Source organism: Carcharodon carcharias, chromosome 17, assembly GCF_017639515.1.
Source record: "Carcharodon carcharias isolate sCarCar2 chromosome 17, sCarCar2.pri, whole genome shotgun sequence".
Taxonomy (NCBI): Eukaryota; Metazoa; Chordata; class Chondrichthyes; order Lamniformes; family Lamnidae; genus Carcharodon; species Carcharodon carcharias.
The window spans coordinates 102,286,206-102,309,156 of record NC_054483.1 but is presented as its reverse complement, the minus strand read 5'-3'; the positions used below and the strand labels follow the sequence as shown (position 1 = coordinate 102,309,156).

Below are 22,951 nucleotides of genomic sequence, written 5' to 3'. Positions count from 1 at the left end.
GTTAATCCAGCTCCCACACACTGTCACTCAGTAACCCCGTTCCCCCAGTGCACTGTGTTACTGACTGTATCTCTACTGATGTTAATCCACCTCATTCACAGGGTCACTATAAGAGTAATATACGTCTAGTCCCAGTGATGGCTCAGCACTATACTGTGATGATTGGAAGAGATGACAAGGCAGCTTTACCTGTGCAAGTGTAAGGGGCAAGCGGAGTGTTGTCTATCTGGAGCTGTAGTTGAAGGCTCTGGAGGATGAAGACCCAGACCCGTTCTGTATTGTTGGTTCATTCAGGAAGTCCCAGATTAAGATTGTGTCATCGTGGGAGCTACTCACAATTTGAAATTCATCGAACTGTAGGCGGAAAACTCTCCCAGAATGCTCCTGGAATTGGATCAAAAAACATTTCACCCAAAAGCAGTTAGAATTGACATCTCTGGAAAAGAGTAACGCCTCACTGCTGGCGAGGGAGTAATGCCTCACTGCTGGCGAGGGAGTAACGCCTCACTGCTGGCGAGGGAGTAACGCCTCACTCCTGGCGAGAGAGTAACGCCTCACTGCTGGCGAGGGAGTAACGCCTCACTCCTGGCGAGAGAGTAACGCCTCACTGCTGGCGAGAGAGTAACGCCTCACTGCTGGCGAGAGAGTAACGCCTCACTGCTGGCGAGAGAGTAACGCCTCACTCCTGGCGAGAGAGTAACGCCTCACTGCTGGCGAGAGAGTAACGCCTCACTGCTGGCGAGAGAGTAACGCCTCACTCCTGGCGAGAGTGTAACGCCTCACTCCTGGTGAGGGAGTAACGCCTCACTGCTGGCGAGGGAGTAACGCCTCACTCCTGGTGAGGGAGTAACGCCTCACTGCTGGCGAGAGAGTAACGCCTCACTCCTGGCGAGAGTGTAACGCCTCACTCCTGGCGAGAGTGTAACGCCTCACTCCTGGTGAGGGAGTAACGCCTCACTGCTGGCGAGGGAGTAACGCCTCACTCTTGGAGAGAGAGTAACGCCTCACTGCTGGCGAGAGAGTAACGCCTCACTCCTGGCGAGAGAGTAACGCCTCACTCCTGGCGAGAGAGTAACGCCTCACTCCTGGCGAGAGAGTAACGCCTCACTCCTGGCGAGAGAGTAACGCCTCACTCCTGGCGAGAGAGTAATGCCTCACTCCTGGCGAGAGAGTAATGCCTCACTCCTGGCAAGGGAGTAACGCCTCACTGCTGGCGAGGGAGTAACGCCTCACTCCTGGCGAGAGAGTAACGCCTCACTCCTGGCGAGAGAGTAACGTCTTACTCTCTGGAAAAGAGTAATATCTCACATCACTTAGATGTGTTGGGAATTTTTGTTTGAGCATGGGGTAATGATGGCGGTTTACAAAAAAATGGGAAAGCACCAAAGGTGAGGATACTATTTATACTGTCAGCTAGGTCGAGGGGCCAGAAATAATTAGTGTCAGCCATTTAGTGGAAATGTATCAAAGGGGTGGGTCTTCATGTACAAGGTGAGCTCAGAGTGAATGAGAGGAGATAAAAGGGAAACTACAGTAAGAGGTTTAGGGAAGTCACAAGCACATTGCATTAAGAGAAGTGAGGACAACAGGAGCTGATGACCAAACGTCCCTTAGGTTGTGAAGTCACTCAGTGCAGAAACTGAGGGAGGGAAGACAAGACATTATCTTGAACAGAAAATTAGGTGGAAAGTTTGGACGTGGGGAGCAGATAAATGTGATAGAGCTAGAGAGAGGCAGGCTAGGCCCTTAGACTTGATCACTAGGGAAGCGGGAGGGAACCGGTGCCAAGCTAAGGAGTTAGGTCAACTAACACCAACCTTGTGCTCACCTCTGGTGGTGCAGACTCCATGCTGGCTTCGGTGGGATTCATTTTCCTTGGTGGAAAATTTTGAAGGAGGGGTGAGAGGGGTGGAGCAAGTTGAGTTGCTCAAAGGAGGAGGAAGTATCCGAGGGGCAGAGGATGAAACCAATGTGAGATTTGGTGATAAGGACATAATGTCACCACATATTGGGAGAGTAACATCTCAGCCAGCAGCAGCTCATTTAATGTTATGTCACATAGCAACAAGTACCTGCATTTATATAGTGTAAAATGTCCCAAGACACACAACATGAAGTAGAACAGTTTCTTCCACCAAACACTGACAGAGGTGACAGTATTTACCATAGCCTGGAGCTCGCACTCAGGAGCTCATCAACACACCATCTGATTGGAACTCACTAATTTCCATGGCGATTATCAATCAGGGAAGGAACACTGGCCAATCGCATGGAACTAAGTGGATGTCCATTCGGAAAGCCTGTACAATGTATCTTATGCACTCGTGTACTGTGCCATCACTCTCCTGCCCTGTGTGGCACACACATCTCTGCCCCAGCCTGGCAACTTCCTGCAGCTACAAGGCTCGCTTTCTTTCCATCCCTCCTGGGATTATTCATCCTGAGTAGATCCTGTGCCTCAGGCCCACTTACCACCAGGGTTCTCAGGCACAGAGTTCCGGCAGGGGCTCGGGGATCCAACGCAGCCTCCAGATCCCACACCTTGATCTTCCTGTTTGAAAACAGAAATAATTGAGCATGGAGCCTGAAAGAGACACAGAGCTAAAGGCACCTGCACCTCCCCATCCCCCCACCTTTAATCTGGGGCATTTGTTCTGATCGGCCGGCTGAGGGGCCTTCCTATGCACAAGATGGCTGCTTCCAATACAACTGTAATCACGGTTCAAAGGCTCATCAAAGTGCAAAATATTTTGAGATATATCTGATACATAGAAGTAAAGAATACATATTTATTCATGACCTCGGACATATCAAAGTACCTCATAGCTAATGAAGAACACAGCAGTCAAACTGCACTTGGCAAAATTCTACAGCAATATGTGATCAGCCAATATATTTTACAGATGTTGGTTGAGGGATTAATATTGGCCATACACTGGGTAGAACTCCCTGGCTCCTCTTCAAATAGTGGCCATTGGATATTTCCAGGGCCCAAGAGAGGAGGTGCAGACGGTCTTAAACACTAGGGCCTGTGCCTTTGGGGGGCCTGGGCTCATTGGCCAAGTGACCTGTCAATCTGGATGGTGTGTCCAAAGCAGCCAATGCAGCACATAGATCATCCTGATTGACAGGCTAATTGACCAATGATTGCTGTTGTTGTGACTGGTTGTCGGCATGCTGCTTCCTTAATCTTAAGGCCTGGCTGGAGCGCAAGCAGGTTGATGACAGTTGTTTTGATGCAGGTACCCCTCATGCCACTAGCCCCCCAACATGAAACAATATTTCTTTTCTCTGTGATCTCTGCACTGTAAATCTTTCTTTCCTCTATTTCCTGCATGAATGCAAAGGAGGCAACATTGCAACCCTCTTCCTGTGTTTGAGTGTGTGCAAGTGAACTAACCCTTTAAGTTTAGCCTATCTCAAGTTTGCTGTGGGGTTATTAATAAAAAAATTGGATCATACCAAAACTGAGGGTTTGGGAAATACACCAACACTTATAGAGGGGGGAAGCAAATCAAAACACCTTCCTATTTATGGATGGGTGGTGAGAGGAGAAAGTAGTGCTGTTTAAATTAACCCCCTCCTGTCTGTAACACTGGTTTTGTCTATGTTTGGGGCTGTGGTGTTGAGACTTTGACAACATGAGGTGCAATTCCAGTGGTGGGGGCAATCTCTCCTGACCTCAGTCTTCCCTTGAAATTGAGTATGAGAGTGAGAATCTTGAGACTGGGTGTGAACTGGACACACATGCACACGCATGCACACACGCATGCTGATCACTGAGGGGACACACACACACCTTGCCCCTCCCCAAAAACCTATCCACACCAGCCAGGGAGAGGAGGAACACTGAGGCTGGAAGGCAACCTGCCTCCAAACCCCACTTTCATATGAACTCCACTGACGCCAGCTTGGAATCTGCACCACCAGAGGTGAATGTAAGGTCAGTGTTAGTTGAACCCAACTCCTTAGTTAGGCACTGGTTCCCTTCCCCTTCTCTGGTGATCAAGTCTAAGGGCCTAGCGTATCTCTCCTTAGTTCTACTTCTTAAAGAAAAAGGCAAAAAAAGGTTTCATTAGTTAGCTCTGCTGCTTGGTACTTTTTAATAATGATCTTTATTAATTATAATTTTTTAAATGATCAATCTATTGCTTTGACATTGATTTTTTTTTATGTTCAGCAAGTTGTTTATGTTTTCTTCATACCTTAGTTTTTTTTTGAACTTCATGTTTAATGTTGTGCCAAACCAGATCTCAGGCAGCTGTTGCTGGGTTTCTTGCTGAAGGGGAATGGGAGGCTCACAAGGGTCTGATTGTTTTTTGGAGGGCTGGCATAAGCGGTTAATTTTGCTCCAATAGAAATGGGAAGTGTTGGAAATGCTCAGCATATCTGGTGGCATCTGTGGTCAGAATTAGAGCATATTGTGGACCTGAAGCTTTGATTCTGTTTCTCTCTCCACCGATGCTGGCTGGCCTGCTCAGTATTTCCAGCACTTCCTGTTTAAATTTCAGATTTCCAGCATCTGCAGTACTTTGCTTTCCTATGGCATATGGGCAATTATAAATGTGATTAGTTTCAATTTAAAATGAAAATATTTTTATCACTCATCCCAAAATGTAATTTTTCTGTTAACATTGGTTGGTGCTAATTTACTGGAAGGTTTTGTCATTTTTAAACTTGAAAGTGAAACCAGGAGTTATGCGCCAATAAAGTATGTCACTGTTAGTTAAAGATATTCTCACTTGTACATAGGATTGTTGTTTACAGTGCTTGTGAGCTTCAAGTCTTTTGGGTGTTGCTGTCTGGATATTGCATAGGGACTGGTTCAAAGAAGCGGAGCTAGTTGCATAATATGAAGACCAAGTGGCGTGTAACTGTCTGACAAAGCTGTGACTGTTAAATATATTACACTGAAACCTGAGCTTTCGATGGGCTTTCTAAATGGAGGCAAAAAGTACAAAAGCCAAAAAGTTTTGCTAAACCTTTATAAGACAGTTCGTCCCCACTGTGACTATGGTTCCCAATTCTGGGCACCTAAAGGATGTGAAGGGGCGGGTTAAAGGTCGGTTGGGGTGTGGGGTGTGGTGAGGAATTAGGAGCTCATAGGAGAAGCACTAGGGCCCACAATTTCTCTCCCTGGGTCTGGGTATATCCACCTAAGAGGACAGATGAGGCCTTGGTTTAATGGTTTATCTGAAACACAGCACTTCGATAGTGCAGCTTTGAAAGTCTACGCCTACATTCTGTGCTCAAGTCTCTGGAGTTGGACAACCTTCTGATAGAGGTGACAGCCACTGAGCCAGCGCACAGCTTTTTCTTCCATTTCTCCTGTCTTTCAACTCAGGTCTCCGAGGAAAAGATCAGTGTCATTCTAACTCTCTAGCTCGAGCGACTAACAGTACCATTTGGAGATCAAGTTTGGGTCGGTTATATTCTACCATAAACATCAATCCTAAAGCAATACATCATTCTTTATAGTTTTTAAAAATTCATTCATGGGATTTGGGCTTCGCTGGCTGGGCCAGTATTCATTACCTAACCCTAGTTGCCTTTGAAGTTTTCTCACAGGGAGTAGAGAGTTCTGAAGCAGGAAAATCCCGTTTCCCATTCCTGAGTAGCGTAATCTGATCTCTGTAATTTAGGGCCACCCTGGTGCATTTATACAATGTATGGTGCCTTTTGTTCACATTTTATATATCCCCAAAATAGAATTCCTTGGACAACTGCGAAGTACATAAATCAGCATACTTTGATAAGATGGGAATGTGGGAAGTGCTGCTCCCTTGTACTAGCACAGAATGTTGAGTATATGACCTCTTTGTTGCTGCTAACCTTCACTAATCTTCACAAGGAAGATAAATGCTTTGGAAGAGATGCTGACGCCTGTTCATTACTGTGGAAAATTAGTACGGTCACAAGCTGAGCTTGTAACGGACCAGTGTGGGACCTGTTGCTAGTTAATGATGTCATAATCAGTTACCTCCTGTTGTTAAACTAATCAGGTCTTAGAATTGGGCCATGGTTGTTACCCTTGTGATGAATAGGAGTCTCCAGCATCGCTTCCCCCCTGCCCCAAAGTTTTTTCTCTCCCTAGTAAGGTGCAAGTCTGATCCCATGTTATACTCCCCATGAATGTGACAACTATCCCGTACATAGAATCCTATAGCACAGAAGATGTTTGGCCCATCGTGGCTATGCTGGCTCTTTGAAAGAGCTTAGTCCCACTCCTTCCTGCCATTTGCCTACATTACAACAGTGACTACGTTGCAAAAGTATTGGCTGTAAAGTGCTTTGGAATGTCCGATAGTCATGAAAGGCACTATATAAATGCAAGTCTTTTGTTTTCATGGCCATGCAAATTTTATCCCCTTCAAGTATTTATCCACTTCCCTTTCAGAAGTTACTGTTCAATGTGCTTCCATTGCCCCTTCAGGCAACACATTCCAGACCACAGTTCATACGTGTAAAGTGTGAGTGCTGGCCGAGTGTCTTGGATCCATCACAGCCATCCCCAATCTATCACCCACACACATGTGCGTGCACACATACATTTGCACATGCAGACACACACACATGCATGCAGACACACATGTGCATGCAGACACACATATGCATACATACATGTACTCATGCAGACACACACACACGTGCCTGTGCAGAAACACACACGCAGACACACACACACACGTGCACATGCAGACACACACATGTGCACGTGCAGACACACATGTGCATGCAGATATGCACAAACACGTGCACAAACACACAAATACACGCGCACAAATACACACGCGCGCACAAACACACACGCACACACAAACACACAAACACACACGCGCGCACAAACACACACATGGTCACTCCCAGAGAACATGTTGCTGGCTCATGTGGCGGATGCCAATTTACTTTGTATCTTCAAATGACAGCTGCACCAGCTCCTGGCTATTAAGGATTACTGAATTAGGATGAGTTGATGGAATTAAGATATTGGTCAGCAATGATCTAATGGAATGGTGGAATAGCCTTGAGGGGCTGAATGACCTCCTCCTGTTCCTATGACCCTGGGTGGGATGGAGATCATGGCCAGAATTTTCACGTCGATGTGCGGGGGTGGGCCTGGCACTCCGACACACATGCATCCTGACATCACCTCGCGTCATTCAGATCTTTTATTGGTGGACGTGCGCCGGAGGTGGCTGCGTGCCCGCCGACCTGACAAAAGCCTGTTAAGGCCATTTAAAAACCAATTGAAGTCATTATCAACACTGCCCTTCCAACCTTAAGGTTGCTGGGCAGGCGAAGAGCCCAAGCGGCCTTTGCATTTTTCAGGAAACCTCATCCACGGGCGGGATGAGGTTTCCTGAAGGTTTTATTAAATAAATAAATAAATGTTGCTCAATTCATAAACATGTCCCAACTCATGTGACACTGTCACATGAGGGGACGTGTGTAAATAATTTTTAACTTTCTTTATTAAAAGTTCTCAACATGTTCTTAATCTTGCTGAGGCAGCTCCGTGCCTCAAGGAGATTTCTGCTCTCTTTTGCGCACAGGTGACTCTCCCTCCTCCCCCCTGCCTGCACGGGTAGTGCTGCTACCGGCCGTGCATCATGCTGTGCGGGCTTTGATTGTCCCGCCCACATAAAATGGTGGCGCGGACCGATTGCGGGTGGCGATCGGCTCTGCACCCGACTGCGCCCGCTCCCAACTGGCCTGCCCGACATGGGGACAATTCTCCCCTATATCACACAAAGCTGAAATGCCAAATAACATAAATCATGCTCAGTGTGGCCTGCTGGACCAGTTACACGTCGGAGGGAGGGGTCAGAGATGATTTGTTCTAATTTATTTCCCCCTAATAGATTGTTGGTTTTATATTGTTATTCCCCTCCCCTTGAGCTTATATGAATCTGGGTGAGTGGGAAGGGTCTGAAGCAGGATGTGATAGCCTAGATAGACCAGCCATTTTTTTCCTGTCCAACATCGTCACATGTTCATATAAAGAAAGAAACAATTTGCATTTTTATAGCATCTTTCATGACCTTAAGATGAACTAAAGAACTTGTTGTTACTTTTGTAATGTAGGAAGTGTGGTAGTCAATTTGAGCACAGCAAGCTCCCACAAATAGCAATGCAATAAACGAACAAGTATCTGCTCTGGTGACAAAAACATAAATAGAAATACCTGGAAAAACTCAGCAGGTCTGGCAGCATCGGCGGAGAAGAGCACAGTTGACATTTCGAGTCCTCATGACCCTTCAACAGAACTGGCTGAGGGATAAATATTGGTCAGGGCACTGTGGGTGGGGTACCTCTCTGCTGTCCTTCAAATCACACCATGGGATCTTTTACATCCACTTGGGAGGGCAAGTGGGGCCTTGATTTAACATTTCATCCAAACAAAGGTAACTCTGACATTGCAACACTCCCTCAATCACAGACTATCACCTTAATTCATTTACTCAAGTTTCTGGAAGCTTAGAGTGGTGCTCAGCTCAGGGATGCTGAGGTCAATTTTAGAATCCGTCCTGACGCCTTGGCTAGGAATCGAATCTGTGACTACCCAAGCTTGTCGGTGTCAATACCGCCCCAGTATGAATGGGAAGCTATCTGAATGTTTCAGGGAAAGGCCTAATATTAACACAAGTCACAAGCAGAATGCTACCCACCACACAGTCAAACGTACTAAACCTTGTGATAGCCCTTAAATCGGATTATAAAATAGGTTCAGAGTGGCGGGGCCCACTAAATGAGAAATCTTAAAGCTGTCCTGTTCCTTTGCTGTCCTGACTGGAATTTTGAACGTTAGCTCCTGGAAACTGATCATCGGAAATCAATGGAGCAGTAAAATGATAGGCTAAAAGGTCTCAATTTTAACTGCCCTTGCCTGGCAGAAACCAGACCGTATTGTGGGGAGGTTAGTTAAAATAAAGTAACTTAGCCCCTCACGTTTTACATCCTCCCCACCTCCTTACTAATATCAAGGCTAAAATGTTCAAAATCTGACACAAAATTGCTGAAAACTCTAGAAAGATTTGAAAGAGGAATGTTTCGGGCTGTGGTTCCCATCGCAGGTGTTAGGGGTGAATCTGTGATCCCTGCAGGAATTATTGCTTGCAGGAAGCATGTGTTAGAGATTGTTGCTGTCGCAGCCTCAAACTCCTGCCCTTTCCCCTACTACTATTGTGAAATCAGCCCCAGTAACCTCTTTTTAAATTAATTCATCGGATGTGGGCATCACTGGCTGGGCCAGCATTTATTGCCCATCCCTAGTTACCCTTCAGAAGATGGTGGTGAGCTGCCTTTTTGAACTGCTGCAGTCCATGTGATGTAGGTACACACCCACAGTGCTGTTAGGGAGGGAGTTCCAGAATTTTGACCTAATGACATTGAAGGAACGGCGATATGTTTCCAAGTCAGGATGGTGAGTGACTTGGAGAGGAACTTCCAAATGGTGGTGTTCCCATCTACTTGCTGCCTTTGTCCTAGATGGTAATGGTCGTGGGTTTGGAAGGTGCTGTCGAAGGAGCCTTGGTGAATTCCTGCAGTGCATCTTGTGGATGGTGCACACTGCTGCTACTGTGCATAGGTGGTGGACGAAGCGAATGTTTGTGGATTTGGTGCTACTTTATCCTGGACGGTATCAAACTTATTCAGTGTTGTGGGAGCTGCACTCATCCAGGCAAGTGGGGAGTATTCCATCATTCACCTGATTTGTGCCTTGTAGATGGTGGACAGGCTTTGGGGAGCCAGGAGGTCAGTTACTCATTGCAGGACTCCTAGCCTCTGACCTGCTCTTGTAGCCACAATATTTATATGGCTAGTCTTGTGCAGTTTGTGGTCAATGGTAACCCCCAGGATGTTGATAGTGGGGGATTCAGTGATGGTAATGCTATTGAACATCAAGGAGCAATGGTTGGATTCTCTCTTGTTGGAGATGGTCATTGCCTGACATTTGTGTGGTGCAAATGTTATTTGCCACTTGTCAGCTCAAGCCTAGATATTGCCCAGGTCTTGCTGCATTTGGACATGGACTGCTTCAGTATCTGAGGAGTCGCGAAAGGTGGTGAACATTGTGCAATCATCAGTGAACATCTCCACTTCTGACCTTATGATTGAAGGAACGACATTGATGAAGCAGCTGAAGATGGTTGGGCCTAGAACACTACCCTGAGGAACTCCTGCAGTGATGCCCTGGAGCTGAGATGACTGACCTCCAACAACCACAGCCATCTTCCATTGTGCTAGGTATGACTCCAACATGCAGATAGTTTTCCCCCTGATTTCCATTGACTCCAGTTTTGCTAAGGATCCTTGATGCCACACAGGCAAATGCTGCCTTGATGTTAAGGGCAGTCACTCTCACCTCATCTTGGGAATTCAGCTCATTTGTCCATGTTTGAACCAAGGCTGTAATGAGGTCAGGAGCTAAGTGGCCCTGGCGGAACCCAAATTGGGCGTCAATGAGCAGGTTATTGCTAGGCAAATGCCACTTGATAGCACTGTTGATGACCCCCTCCATTACTTTACTGATGATCGAGAGTAGACTGGGGTGGGCCGGTAATTGGCCAGGTTGCATTTATCCTGCTTTTTGTGTACAGGGCATACCTGGGCAATTTTCCACATAGCTGGGTAGATGCCAGTGTTATAGCTGTACTGGAACAGCTTGGCTAGGGGCACGGCAAGTTCTGGAGCACAAGTCTTCAGTACTATTGTCACAATATTGTCAGGACCCATAGCCTTTGCAGTATCCAGTGCCTTCAGCCATTTCTTGATATCATGTGGAGTGAATCGAATTGGCTGAAGACTAGCATCTGTGATGCTGCGGACCTCCTGAGGAGGCCGAGATGGATCATCCACTTCTGGCTGAAAATTATAGCAGATGCTTTTCAGCCTTATTTTTTGCACTGAGGTGCTGGGCTCCTCCATCATTGAGGATGGGGATACCTATGGAGCCTCCTCCTCCAGTGAGTTGTTTAATTGTCCACCAACATTCACGACTGGATGTGGCAGGACTGCAGAGCTTAGATTTGATCCGTTGGTTGTGGGATCGCTTATCTCTGTCTATCACTTGCTGCTTATGCTGTTTGACATGCAGGTAGTCCTGTGTTGTAGCTTCACCAGGTTGACATCTCATTTTTAGATATGCCTGGTGCTGCTCCTGCCATGCCCTCCTGCACTCTTCATTGAACCAGGGTTGATCCCCTATCTTGATGGTAATGGTAGAGTGGGGGATATGCCGGGTTTTGACGTTACAGATTGTGTTCAAGCAATTCTGCTGCTCCTGACGGCCCACAGCACCTCACGGATACCCAGTCTTGAGTTGCTAGATTTGTTCAATATCTATCCCATTTAGCACGGTGTTGGTGCCACATAACACGATGGAAGGTATCCTCAATGTGAAGGCAGGACTTCATCACCACAAGGACCATGCGGTGGTCACTCCTACCGAAACTGTCATGGACAATTGCATCCGAGGCAGGCAGGTTGGTGAGGATTAGGTCAAGTATGTTTTTCCCTCTTGTCGGTTCCCTCACCACCTGCCACGGACTCAGTCTAGCAGCTATGCCCTTTAGGACTCAGCCAGCTTGATCTGTGGTCGTGCTACCGAGCCACTGTTGTTGATGGACATTGAAGTCCCCCACCCAGAGTACATCCAGCGCCCTTGCCACCCTCAGTGCTTCCTCCAAGTGGTGTTCAACATGGAGGAGCACTGATTCATCAGCTGAGGGAGGGCGGTACGTGGTAATCAGCAGGAGGTTTCCTTGCCCATGTTTGACCTGATGCCATGAGACTTCATGGGGTCCGGAGTCAATATTGAGGACTCCCAGGGCAACTCCCTCCCAACTGTATAACACTGTGCTGCCATGGTCATTAGACTTTTAATTCTAGATTTTTATTGAATTCCAATTCCACCATCTGCTCTGGTAGGATTCGAACCCGGTTCCCCAAAGCATTACCCTGGGTCTCTAGATTACTAGTCTAGTGACAATATCACTGTACCATCACCTCTCCTAGCGGACGCAGCATAGCAACTCCTCACGTTATTTGCCATTCAGATATTGACAGAACTTCTATAACTGAAATAAAAACAGAAAATGCTCGAAAAACTCAGTAGGTCTGGCAGCATCTATGGACAGAGAAACATGATTCTGCTATCTGTGTCTGTATTTATCAGACTGGGTCCCTCACACGGTGCTCCCGGTGAAATGTGCTGCCCACAGGGAGAACAGTCCAGCTTTCTGCACTTATCATTTAATAGATGGAAAAAAATCCCTGGGGGCTGATGATTTCTTCTCTAACACTCCCCCAAAATGCTGCTTGTCACTGGTCCAGAGAATGGTTGAGTAGGGAAGGCATGTAGGAGGAAAAATGGATCAGGAAGGGATGGAGCAGGAATGCATGGAGCAGGAAAGGGTTGAACCATTTGTGCAGCACAGGCACTTGTTTTGGGAGGCAGTCAGTGTAAGTTCAAGAGACTAATGTGTCCCCCATGGCCCTGGACACTGATCAGACAGATACCCCACGGGTAACAATGGGTGAGGGATGAACTTCTTACCCGTCATAGGCACCACTAACAATTCTCTTGCTGTCAAAGCGGATGCAGCGTACCAACTCCTCATGGCCCTCTAATACCCGCAGGCATGCACCACATTCAATGTCCCACAATCTGTGGTGGGGAGAAAAGATGGAGTTTACATTAATTTCTCTATCTTAGACTATCAATTATCAATACCTGTGACACCAGCACAGCACCAGGGACTCGGACACCTGCACAATACACCTTGCATTTCCGTGGTCCATTTCATGACTTCAGGACATTTCAAAGAACCTTAAAATCATTGAAGTACTTTATGAAGTAGAGTGACTGATGCAAAGTATTAAACTCAACAGCCAACAATCACACAGCATCGAGATAAATGATCAGACAATCTGCCTTAGTGACATTGGCTGAGGGATAAATATTGATCAGAAAACTGGTGAGAACCTCCTGACGCTTCTTCCATAGAGGCAATGAGATCTATTACGTCCATCTGAGAGGGAGATGTCTGGGGCCTTGCTTTGACATCTAATCAAAGAGATGGCACTCGCGACTGTACAGCAGCCCCTCAGGACTGTCACCTTAGCTTGAGCTCAAGTCTTTAGAGAGGAGATTGTACCCCCAACCTCCTGACTTCAGGGTGAGAGTGTTATCCACTGAATCTTGGCTGAAGAGCAAATATTAATGTACCACTGATACCTTCGATGTCAATGCTAGTTAATCTGTGTGGTCATGTGATCACATTGTGGAAAATGGCACAATTTCATGATCCAACTTGTTTTGTGAAATTGATATGTTGACATTTTCTCTTCTCTTCAGTCAGGTTTCTGAATCATATGGCGTAATAGACCTTGGTGATTTACACAGGTTACTTAACTGGACAAGGAAGTGGTGGAGAGGAGCTCACCGGATGGTGTTATCTGATGATCCACTGACAACCAGTCTATCTCGATATTGTAAACAGGCAATCCCACGCTTGTGCCCATTCAGTGTTCGTACAAATTCACAAGTGCTTGTGTTCCAAATCTAGAATCAATTGGAAGCAGGGAAATGGTTTTGTTAATTCTTCAACAGAGCACAAGGTGCAACAAGTAAGATACAAGCTATTTCTTCAGAGTATAGAAACATAGAAACTAGGAGCAGGAGTAGTCCATTCGGCCCTTCGAGCCTGCTCCGCCATTCATCATGATCATGGCTGATCATCCAACTCAATAGCTTGCTCCCGCTTTCTCCCCATATCCTTTGATCCCTTTTGCCCCAAGAGCTATATCTAACTCCTTCTTGAAAACATACAATGTTTTGGCCTCAACTACTTTCTGTGGTAGCGAATTCCACAGGCTCACCATACTCTGGGTGAAGAAATTTCTCCTCATCTCAGTCCTAAAAGGTCTACCACATATCCTCAGACTATGAGTCCTGGTTCTGGACTCCTCCACCATTGGGAACATCCTTCCTGCATGTACCTGTCTAGTCCTGTTAGAATTTTATAAGTAAATATATACATTATATAAATATATATATATTATATATATTAAATATATAGAGAATAACAGATATCTAGGAGTGAGTTACAGGTTGGAATCTAATTAAGGGGTTCAGGTGGTTTACATATAGAATAACAGATACCTGCGAAAGAGTTACAGACTTGAATCAAATCAAGGGGTTTGGGTTAAATATATATAGAATAACAGATACCCAGGAGTGAGTTACAGACTGGAATCAAATCGAGAGATTTGGGTGGTTTATATATAGAATAACAGATACCCAGGAGTGAGTTACAGACTGGAATCTAATCAAGGGGTTCGAGTGGTTTATATACAGAATAACAGATACCTGGGAATGAGATACACACTGGAATCTAATCGAGGGGTTCGGGTGGTTTTCTGTAGAATAACAGATACCCAGGAGTGAGTTACTGGAATTAACTAAGAGGTTTAGGGGTGGGGGGCAGGGGCTGGAATTTAATTGAGGGGTTTGCTGAAATACTGTTTGCTCTACAGAATAACGGATAGCTGGGAATGAGTTACATACTGGAATCTTAATGAAGGATGAACATGATTGATATATAGAAATTGTGAATCTTCAGCAGTGAGTTACAGACAGGAAACTAATTGAGGGGTTCAGGAGGTTTATATATAAAAAAATCTGAGGTGTTTTTTTACAGGAATTCAATTGATGGGTTTTGATGCTGTTGTAACTCTTTCGAGTACAAACACGTTTCCATCTGTTCCTATTCAGATGAAGTTACATTGTTTCATAGTTTGCCATTGTGAGATTTGAACTCTTGATCTTGGGGTTACAAGCCCAGTACCATAACCACTTCAAAAACAGAATTACCTGGAAAAACTCAGCAGGTTTGGCAGCATTCTCCGCCGATGCTGCCAGACCTGCTGAGTTTTTCCAGGTAATTCTGTTTTTGTTTTGGATTTCCAGCATCCGCAGTTTTTTTGTTTTTACCATAACCACTTGGCTATTTAGGCCGAGCCTTTTTTTGGCGGTTCTAGCTGAAAGAGCCAGAACCTTCTGGACAAGTAGCAAACAGCAGAAGCTGAGCCATACTTGCTGCCATGTGCATCCCAACCTGCGATCTAGCAGGTGTATTAGATGTATAAAGCTTACAGTTTGGATTACCTGGCCTGGGATGCTCACCTCCTCTGACAGAAACTGTTTGTGTGCACATTGCCCATCAGTCCTGTCCAGGCCCCTTTTGCAGGTGAATGTATGCACACTCAATGGCCCAGAATTGCAGCAGAGTCACTGTGTGTGTGCTGGTGGGCAGTCAGTCACTGGGAAACTGTGGTGCATAAATTACATGGGATTGCATGTAAAGCGAGGGGGCTCATTACAGCAGAGAGCGCAGTAATCCTCTGAAGGGTAATGAGGATAATGAGACCATTCACAAAGTTCACCCTTTGGAACAAACCCTGCAGAGTTGGATGTCATTAACCCAATAAAGCCATAAAGACAACCCTCAGCAAAGGCAAAAATAAACATACATGTTCAAAAGGTTGATTGTCAGTCCCAGCTCAGAGAGATGGGAGCAAAGTACTCTTTGTTCACTTGTTGTAAGGGTCTTGTGTGAAAGTGAGATTGGGGCAGTTAAAAACTTGCCCGAAGTAGCAAGGGGTCCATTACATTTTTATGGCCTGGTGGCACTGAGGGACAGTTGGGATGGTGGGATTGAGAATATGGCGGGATGAGAGACAAAGTGGGTAGGTGGGTCGATTGAATTTTGTTATCAAGCCTCGTGGCATTTTTCTGTTTTTAAAATTATTCTGCTGAAATCAGTGCTTGTCCTGTGCACTAATGGCTCAGATCCTGCTAACCACATGCCAAGTCCTGTCCACTGAACTGCCAGAGCCAATGACCACACATGCTCTCCCTTCCATTAAAGGCAAAGTTTCCACTGAATTCACACCCAGTCACGTCCGCTAAAGGCCCACACTCCACTATCCTCACACTGAGACATCTCAATGAAGGAAATTATTCCAGTTTACCTTAATAGTTCTGTCCCCAGACGCTGACACAATGTATCTGTCGTCAAAATCCACCACATTAACTGCTGCCCGATGGCCCACCAGCACCCTCCTCAGGGTGATGTCGCTGGGTGAGACTAACGTCCAGACAGCTATGGAGCGGTCCTTGGAACAGGTGACCATCATTCCGTTGCTGAAACGCAGGTGCAGGACAGCCTCACAATGGTGAATCAGTGTGTTCAGCATCTCTCCCGTGGATCCATCCCACACTCTGGAAACCAGGAATTCCATTATAAATCAGTAACCAGCCTAAACACTTGTGGTGAACCAACTTCCGCTTACCCTCCAAAACAACACGCTCCTAAATGTGGTGGTAAAGGTTGTGGGTTTTGACTCAGTGGGTAGCTCTCTCACCTCTGAGTCTGGAGGTTGTGGGTTTAAATTTCATGCCAGACCCTTCAGCATAAAATCCAGGCTGACAGTCTTGTGCAGTAGTGAGGCAATGCTGCATTGCCATAGGTGCCACCTTTTGGATGAGATATTAAACTGAGGCTCTGTCTGCTCTCTCAGGTGGATGTAAAATACTCCATTGCCCTACTTGAAAACAAGCAGCCAAGTTATTCCATGGTGTTTTGGTCAATACTTATCCCTCAACCAACATCATTAAAACAGATTATCTTGTCATTATCACATTGCTGATTTTGGGATCTTGCTATGTGCAAATTGGCTGCCATATTTCCAACAGTTATTAAACTTTAGAGGTACTTGGATATTCTGAGGTTGTGAAAGGTGCTATAGAAATGCAAGTCTTTTTGTCTTTCTTTTGATGCCTTGAAGGGGCAGGAGGGAAAATAGCAACAAGAAAGAAAATGGACGCTGTATGAATAATAGCTTTTCTCTGTAAGTATTGAGGATGCAGCTAAAATTGCAGAGTGGAGGATATTTGACCAGCACCCTTAACCTATGACTCTTAGATAAAATGCAGCCCAGCAACTCTGCTAGCTAAAGCATCTGTGGTCTTTTGGGTTCTTTGATGGAGATGGGTCAGCAGACTGCTTTTGCCAGGAATACCAATCAGGCCTTATTCCCATTGCAACACTGATCTCAATCTAATGTCTCATAAAGAATAGCACCTCTGACCAAGCAGCCCTCTCTCAGTGTTACAAACATAGTCTTTGCACCTTCATTCTAGAGTGATGGTCCAATCCACAAAACTATGACCCACCAGCTCTGGAGCAGCATTTGAGCCACCTGGTTTTGGGCAGTGTCAGCCTAGTTTCTAGTGGCCATGGGTCCACAGCACAGAGTTAGTTAACGACCCAGCAATTGCACTTGAATAAGCAAAAGCTGGTGTGGGAATAAATGTCACACTGGTACCTGTCCTGGGAGTGTTTGATGGTCGTGAGGTGAGATTGTATAATGTGCACACCTTTACTCTGTATCTAACCCCCTGCTGTACCTGTCCTGGGAGTGCTTGATGGGATAGTGTAGAGGGAGCTTTACTCTGTATCTAACCCCATGCAGTACCTGTCCTGGGAGTGTTTGATGTGCACAATGGTGAGGGAGCTTTACTTTGTATCTAACCCCGGGCTGTACCTGACTTGGGAGTGATTGATGGGGACTGTGTAGAGGGAGCTTTACTCTGTATCTAACCCCGTGCTGTACCTGTCCTGGGAGTGTTTGATGGGGACAATGTAGAGGGAGCTTTACTCTGTATCTAACCCCGTGCTGTACCTGTCCTGGGAGTGATTGATGGGGACTGTGTAGAGGGAGCTTTACTCTGTATCTAACCCCGTGCTGTACCTGTCCTGGGAGTGTTTGATGGGGACAGTGTAGAGGGAGCTTTACACTGTATCCAACCCCATGCAGTACCTGCCCTGGGAGTGTTTGATGGGGACAATGTAGAGGGAGCTTTACTCTGTATCTAACCCCATGCTGTACCTGTCCTGGGAGTGTTTGATGGGGCAGCGTATGAGGTAGCTTTACCTGACTGTGGAGTCTGAGGATCCGGTGATAACCATCCTCTCATCATATTGCAGACAAAGCACTGAGCCTGTGTGTCCAGTTAGAATCCGTTCACATTCCAATGTGTTCTTATCCCAGACCTGATAAAAACACAAACAAAAGTGACCAGGAAAATGCCATTCCATCACGCACACATCGACTTACAAACAGCAAAATAGAACAATACAACTTTCAAGAGGGAATTAGATAAATAATTAAAAAGGAAACCCTGCAGAGCTATGGGGAAAGAGCAGGTGAATGAAACTAATTGGATAGGCCTTTTAAAGAAGAAGCACAGGCTCGAGGGGCCGAATAGCCTACACCTGCTCCTGCTTCTTACGCTCTTAAAAGATCCCAAGGCATTATTTAGAAGAAGAGTGGACGAGTTCTCCCTGATGCCCAGGCCAATGTTTAATGCTGAACCAACATCACCAAAACAGATTATCTGGTCATTCCACATTGCTGTTTGAGGGACCTTGCTGTGTGCAAATTGGCTGCTGTGTTTCCTATACTACAACATTGGCTACACTTCTACTTTAAAGCGCTTTGGGAAATCCTGAGGTTGTGAAAGGCGCCTTATGAAAATGGAACTCCTTCCTTTTATTCTGTTGAAATTAAGTCTTGTCATCCTGCCCTAAATCACTCTCACAGGAGCTCGTACTGAGGAATTCCTTATCCAACTCGGTCTCCTCTTACTCTTTCAATATCCATCACCATTGAGCTGAGCCCTTTCCTTTCCTCACCTAATGTCCTCATGCCCCCTTTACAGCAGGAGCCCCGAGCCCTCCATTGTCAAAGGAACTGATGCCAGTTTTACTGCCCTACTTCTGGCCTGATTCAACAACAGCTAACTAAAACTTATTTTTTATCTTTAGTAGGTTAATGATAGGTTGGAATATCAGCTACACTGGAGTTTAAATGAAGAGAATTAATCACCAAGCAGCATGAGTTGCCTTGCTCTTGTGATCACCAAGTAACCCAGAGCAGAGCACGGACTCTGTAGGAGGTAATGGAGAGGAGTTTTAATAGCCAGGTATTTGGTACATGAGGGTGATGTATAATAAATGTTGTTTTTAATTAAGCAGTATAAGACATTAACATCATTTAAAAATCTTGCTTCATATTTAACTGCAGCATTTTAATTACAGGCAATTATTAATTTAATTCCAAAAAAACTGAAAATGGATTTTCAGTCCAAATGTTAAATTAATTCAGATGCCGATGGTGCACTGGAGAGAAATCTAGAGTGCGGGACAAACAGAGTGTGAGTTCACACTCAGTGTTCGAGAGTGTGGGGTGGGCAGAGTTTGAGTTCACACTCAATGTTGGAGAGTGAGAGGTGGGTCAGGTGTGAGTTCACTCTCAGTGTTCACCTTACCTTGGAGGTGAGTGCATAGTAGCACAGTGCAGTGCCCTCCTGGGTCGCCTGTTGGACTTCAATGTTGAGATGCATTGGAGGGAAGGAGCAAGGGCTCCCTGTGGTTGAAGGTCATACACAAGCACATGAGGGATGGGGGAGTGGGTGGAGGGAAGCAGCTACGCATTAGGGAAACCTTATTTAAAGTGACCATTCCTCTGCAGCTGAGACAGTTCAGACACAGGCACATTGACATGCTTGGATAAAAACAAAAAACAGCGGATGCTGGAAATCCAAAATAAAAACAGAATTACCTGGAAAAACTCAGCAGATCTGGCAGCATCGGCGAAGAAAAGAGTTGACGTTTCGAGTCCTCATGACCCTTCAACAGAACTGGGTGAATCCAATGAGAGGGGTGAAATATAAGCTGGTTTAAGGTGGGGGTGGTGGTGGGGGGTTGGGTGGGGGGAGAGAAGTGGAGGGGTGGTGTGGTTTTAGGGACAAGCAAGCAGTGATAGGAGCAGATAATCAAAAGATGTCACAGACAAAAGAACAAAAGAACACAGAGGTGTTGAAGTTGGTGATATTATCTAAACAAATGTGCTAATTTAGAATGGATGGTAGAGTACTCAAGGTACAGCTCTAGCGGGGGTGAGGGGGGCAGAAAAGATTTAAAAATAATGGAAATAGGTGGGAAAAGAAAACTCTATATAAATTATTGGAAAAAACAAAAGGAAGGGGGAAGAAGCCATTGTTTCCAGGACTGTCACTGACCTCATCTCCTCTGGGGATCTTCTTCCCACAGCTTCCAACCTGATAGCCGCCCAACCTCGGACAGCCTGCTTCTACCTCCTACCCAAAATCCACAAACAGAACTGTCCCGGTAGACCGATCGTGTCAGCTTGCTCCTGCCCCACGGAACTCATTTCTCGTTATCTTGACTCCCTTCTCTCTGCCCTTGTCCAGTCTCTTCCCACCTACATCCGTGATTCCTCTGACACCTTATGTCACATCAACAATTTCCAGTTCCCTGGCCCCAAATGCTTCCTCTTCACCATGGACATCCAATCCCTCTACACCTCCATCCCCCACCAGGATGTTCTGAGGGCCTTTAGCTTCTTCCTCGAACAGAGGCCCAAACAATCCCCATCCACCACTACTCTCCTCCGTCTGGCTGAACTTGTTCTCACACTGAACAATTTCTCCTTCAACTCCTCTCACTTCCTCCAAATAAAAGGTGTGACTATGGGTACCCGCATGGACCCCAGCTATGCCTGTCTCTTTATGGGGTATGTGGAACATTCCTTGTTCCAGTCCTACTCCGGCCCCCTTCCACAATTCTTTCTCCAGTACATCGATGATTACTTCGGTGCTGCTTCATGCTCTTGTTGGGACTTGGAAAAATTTATTAATTTTTCTTCCAATCTCCACCCCTCCAACATTTTCACGTGGTCCATCTCTGACACTTCCCTTCCCTTCCTTGACTGTCTCTGTCTCAATGTCTGGTGATAGACCGTCCACCAATATCCATTACAAGCCTACCGACTCCCACAGCTACCTCGACTACAGCTCCTCACACCCCGCTTACTGTAAGGACTCCATCCCATTCTCTCAGTTCCTTCGCCTCCGTCGCATCTTTTCCGATGATGCTACCTTCAAAAACTGTTCCTCTGACATGTCCTCCTTCTTCCTTAACCGAGGTTTTCCACCCACGGTCGTTGACAGGGCCCTCAACCGTGTCCGGCCCATCTCCCGCGCATCCGCCCTCATGCCTTCTCCTCCCTCCCAGAAACACGATAGGGTCTCCCTTGTCCTCACTTACCACCCTCCAGCCTCTGCATTCAAAGGATCATCCTCCGCCATTTCCACCAACTCAAGCATGATGCCACCACCAAACACATCTTCCCTTCACCCCCCCTATCGGCATTCCGTAGGGATCGTTCCCTCCGGGACACCCTGGTCCACTCATCCATCACCCCCTACTCCTCAACCCCCACCTATGGCACCTCCCCATGCCCACGCAAAAGATGTAACACCTGCCCCTTCACTTCCTCTCTCCTCACCGTCCAAGGGCCCAAACACTCCTTTCAAGTGAAGCAGCATTTCACTTGCATTTCCCCCAACTTAGTCTACTGCATTCGTTGCTCCCAATGCGGTCTCCTCTACATTGGAGAGAACAAACGTAAACTGGGTGACCGCTTTGCAGAACACCTGCGGTCTGTCCGCAAGAATGACCCAAACCTCCCTGTCGCTTGCCATTTTAACACTCCACCCTGCTCTCTTGCCCACATGTCTGTCCTTGGCTTGCTGCATTGTTCCAGTGAAGCCCAACGCAAACTGGAGGAACAACACCTCATCTTCCGACTAGGCACTTTACAGCCTTCCGGACTGAATATTGAATTCAACAACTTTAGGTCTTGCACTCCCTCCTCCATCCCCACCCCCTTTACGTTTCTTCCCCCTTCCTTTTGTTTTTTCCAATAATTTATATGATTTTTCTTTTCCCACCTATTTCCATTATTTTTAAATCTTTTCTGCCCCCCCACCCCCACTACAGCTATACCTTGAGTGCTCTACCATCCATTCTTAATTAGCACATTTGTTTAGATAATATCACCAACTTCAACACCTGTGTTCTTTTGTTCTTTTGTTTGTGACATCTTTTGATTATCTGCTCCTATCACTGCTTGCTTGTCCCTACAACCACACCACCCCTCCATTTCTCTCCCCCCACCCAACACCACACCCCCCACCTTAAACCAGCTTATATTTCACCCGTCTCATTGGATTCACCCAGTTCTGTTGAAGGGTCATGAGGACTCAAAACATCAACTCTTTTCTTTTCCGCCAATGCTGCCAGACCTGCTGAGTTTTTCCAGGTAATTCTGTTTTTCTTTTGACATGCCTGGAGTTGGGTATCTAGCTTACCTGCCCACTCAAGCAACGCAGAGGAATGAAAGTGCCATCAAATGCTCCAGAGTTTTTCACCCCTCAGACACAGACTACAAACTAAAGAGTGTTTCAGTGGACTGCAGAACAATTGGATGACTGGGCATATTGTACAATCTCCTCAGCCTCAGACTGCAGCAAAGCCAAGATATAACAAGGCTTATGCTGCAACTTGCAACTTGGGAGCATCGGGATGTTAAAAATGAGGTTCTGATACCTGGATTGGTCTGGTGGAGCCCTGCAATACAGTCCGCAGAGGCTATCATGCATCGTTGTCGTCTGCTGTGCCCTCTACAACCTGGCACTGCAACGGGGAGAGGAGCTGGCTGAGGAGGTGAAGATGACGGGTGAGGAGGTCCTCGAAGGCAAGGATGACGGCGATGAGGCTATCACACTGGCCAGACAAAGCAGATGTGCTCAGGAGGCCCTCACAGCTGCTAGATTTGTGGAGGATGATGACGACATGCAGTGAGGAGATACCATATGATTCTCACATTGCATCTGTGGATGTTTGACTCCTGTCTGGCCAAGGGCAGCTCGCTTGTGCTCTGTGATCAGGGTCATATCATGGAGACGCAGCCGTGAAACTTAAAACGCACCTGATCTTTTGTCTGCCTTCAGGAC

The 22,951-nt window shown here is 46.3% G+C and overlaps 1 protein-coding gene across 1 annotated transcript in view; it reads right to left on the bottom strand.

Annotated features, from left to right (window-relative positions):
* Positions 1–222: 222 nt before the first annotated feature.
* The window catches only part of LOC121289691 (beta-TrCP-like), a 218,268-nt gene continuing 195,539 nt past the window's right edge, over positions 223–22,951 (bottom strand). Inside the window, exons 8-13 of the mRNA XM_041209316.1 lie at positions 18,004–18,122; positions 16,039–16,288; positions 13,449–13,567; positions 12,560–12,670; positions 2,473–2,551; positions 223–384 (exon numbers count right to left, since the gene is read on the bottom strand). Of these exons, the coding sequence (XP_041065250.1) occupies positions 223–384; positions 2,473–2,551; positions 12,560–12,670; positions 13,449–13,567; positions 16,039–16,288; positions 18,004–18,122 (840 nt within the window). The remainder of the gene's footprint in view (positions 385–2,472; positions 2,552–12,559; positions 12,671–13,448; positions 13,568–16,038; positions 16,289–18,003; positions 18,123–22,951) is intronic.